General features: G+C 41.1%; 1 protein-coding gene across 1 annotated transcript; it reads right to left on the bottom strand.

The window, feature by feature from the left end:
- Positions 1-887: 887 nt before the first annotated feature.
- LOC110449390 (oxalate--CoA ligase-like) lies at positions 888-2,531 on the bottom strand. Its single transcript, XM_021496243.1, has one exon. The coding sequence runs from the start codon at positions 2,529-2,531 to the stop codon at positions 888-890; it is 1,644 nt and encodes a 547-aa protein (XP_021351918.1).
- Between the last annotated feature and the right edge of the window lie 291 nt (positions 2,532-2,822).

The following is a 2,822-nucleotide window of genomic DNA, read 5'->3' as shown; positions in this document are numbered from 1 at the left end:
TTTGTACCAGGGATTGCACACGGCAGAATGGGTAGATGGAGGGAGAATGTCTAGGACAGTACATGACTTGTCACTACCGCTAGTAACCATGAGCTGATAATATTTTGCTGATTGATCCTTTTTGGTTGTTTGAACAATTTCTTGTGTTGCTTCAATAAAAAATGTAAAATCTCATCAAGTTTATCTTTGTTTAAACATGTCAATAGTTAATCCCTTTGCAAAATCATACGCACACGCAAGGTTAATCTTGTCAAATTCATCGGCAAATGAAACAGGTTACATTTGGTAGTTGCATTGAGTCCAACTTAAGTAGGAATTGAAGTATTAAGTAATGAAACACCTTTATTGAGAAATCCATTAATCGTTGAAGCAAATTAAACCAAGTCAACACTCGTCGCACCCTTTGTCTATTCCACTCGTTTTGGAATCATTTGTGACATCAACTGACAAATGGGTGAAAGTGTCTAAAATCTACCGAGATGCCCCGAAAGGCGGACAGGGCCTAATTTAACGCTAATAAAACGATTTGTGCTGCAACAGATATTTCGAAAGTATTAACCAAAACATAATAAGCTATATGGGTCGTGAACAATTATCGTCACAAAATGTTTTACGTATTTTTGAGTGATCAGTTCGGTTATATATATACAAGTAATTTAGAAAGTGGCTGAGTTGAAGAAACACAGGATAATCCCAAAAACATTTTTGTCAAATAAATTTGTAATTTAGTGTTCCATTACAGGAATCTAATATAGTAAAAGCTAGTAGATCAAGTTTATGCGTGATTCCGAATAGATGTGATGTATATATTGTACATTTCAAGTATTCACTGTATTTGCAAAGAAATACCAGGAATTCGTTACAGGCAACTGCCTCCAATACCGAAATTAACCGCGTTCAAGTCTTTCCATGGCTTGACTTTTAACTAATTTAGTGTCCGTCTTACCATTTCTAAGTCTCGGAAACTTATCGAACCTCAGAAAGTAGGAAGGTGTACTACCCAGCACATTATCCCCGAGGATAGCTCGACATTTCTTGTCAAGTTCATATTCTGAAGTATTTACATCCTCATCCAGTATGTAACAGGCGCACACTTCCTCTAGGAGCCGGTCGTCCGGTACCGATATCACTACAACCTCCCTTACACCCGGGAGTTTAGACATCGCTACTTCTACCACTCTGGTCAAAACCTTCAAACCGCCACGCATAATAACATCATTAGATTTCCCTTTCACAAATAACTTGCCGTCGACGGTAATGTTCCCGATGTCTCCGGTTCGAAACCAGCCCCCTTCCGCAAATGAGGCTGCGTTTAACTCAGGAGAACTCCTGTAGGACTTCAATATCCATGGTGACTTCACAAGAATTTCACCCAACTGACCACGATTCAGTGTTGCACCGTTGCCTCCGATGACTTTGACTTCACATCCTGGAAACAGTGATCCTACGTGCCCTTCCTCCATTTCTTTGGTAAGTTCAATAGAACTCACTCCTCCAACTTCGGTACAACCATACCCCATAAAGAACTTCTCTGTACATGTACCACATATTGCAGTGAGATGAGATCCGACATGCTGTCCACCGGTACCAATGGCGTACAAAACGTAGCCATGTTTAAGGATAACGTCAAGATTGTCAATGATCTCGAGCAACGCATATGGGAGTAGCATGGCGTTTGTGCACTTCTCAGACATGATTATATCCCATATAACCATGATGTTTTCTTTTTTCATGCCTATCGCGGTGTCAACAAACACTCGTTTATTTCCATTTAGGATGCTGAATATCGGACTGCTAGCCATCCAGGTAAACGGCCGGTCGTTGTAGCAAGTACCGTATGACCTATCTCCTCCTCCTATTCCCATAAAAGTGGCAGAGGAAGCATTCCCTATCGACAAATGAGTCATCTCGACCATTTTTGGAACTCCGGTCGATCCAGAAGTCGTAAAAATGATGGCTGTGCTTTCTGGTTGTATTTTTGGCAATGCAACTACCTCCTCTTCTGTAGTCAGTATAGCGTCAGTCATCGAGGGGAGAGAAGACAGTGCTGATTTCTGTAGCAACAAAACTATCGGTTTACCTTTTGGTGATTTCTCACTAGTGAAGTACGCTTCCATATCTGATATGTAGTTTTCGTCCGATTCAGGATCGAGCAATACAGCCTTGCTATGTGTGGACTTTAGTAGCTTGGCCGTCTCGGCGAACGATTCTGATGTCTTGTGAACCTGGACAGAAACTGCTCCTGTTAGTAAGATGGCGAACTGGCCTATTATCCATTCGATGGAGTTGGGACCAATAATGGCCACACAGTCACCTGGCACTATTCCTCTAGCGGTAAGATATTTGGCGATGTGTGTGGACCTTTTCAGAAGTTCAGCATACGTCAGTGACCTCCTACCGCCTCCCTCAAATCTCTGAACGAATATTTCCTTTTCTGGAGCCTCATTCTTCCTTTCTTGCAATATGTCAGGTATTGACATGTACCGGATATAGTCAGTTTTTGGACATGAAATGTAGCTCAGGTCCGCCATTGTAGATTTTCGTCCCCACTCGTTACTTTCTGGAATTGAAATTGTCACTGATAAAGGAAAAAAGGTAATGTTAAATCTTCAGAACTTGATACTGATTTTTCAATATGTCTCATCGATGTAAACTCAAGATATTTTAAGAACAATCGTGCAGTGTTTAAATTATATATTCATTATAGGGACCACGGAACCAAATCAAAAAGAGTTTTTTTCCCCTTTTGGGCAGATCCTTCAATTGGAAGGTGAATGCCTCGGGGCCTGCTGGTTGGATAGTTAGGTTGCAGAAGCTTTAAA

Source organism: Mizuhopecten yessoensis, unplaced genomic scaffold (assembly GCF_002113885.1).
Source record: "Mizuhopecten yessoensis strain PY_sf001 unplaced genomic scaffold, ASM211388v2 scaffold4599, whole genome shotgun sequence".
Lineage (NCBI taxonomy): Eukaryota > Metazoa > Mollusca > Bivalvia > Pectinida > Pectinidae > Mizuhopecten > Mizuhopecten yessoensis.
Note: the sequence above shows the minus strand (reverse complement) of the source record. Positions and strands in the feature narration are given on the sequence as shown.

What these genes read in the sequence shown, in the direction of transcription:
- LOC110449390 (XM_021496243.1), bottom strand. Translation starts at nt 2,531, where the DNA reads ATGGCGGACCTGAGCTACATTTCATGTCCAAAAACTGACTATATCCGG.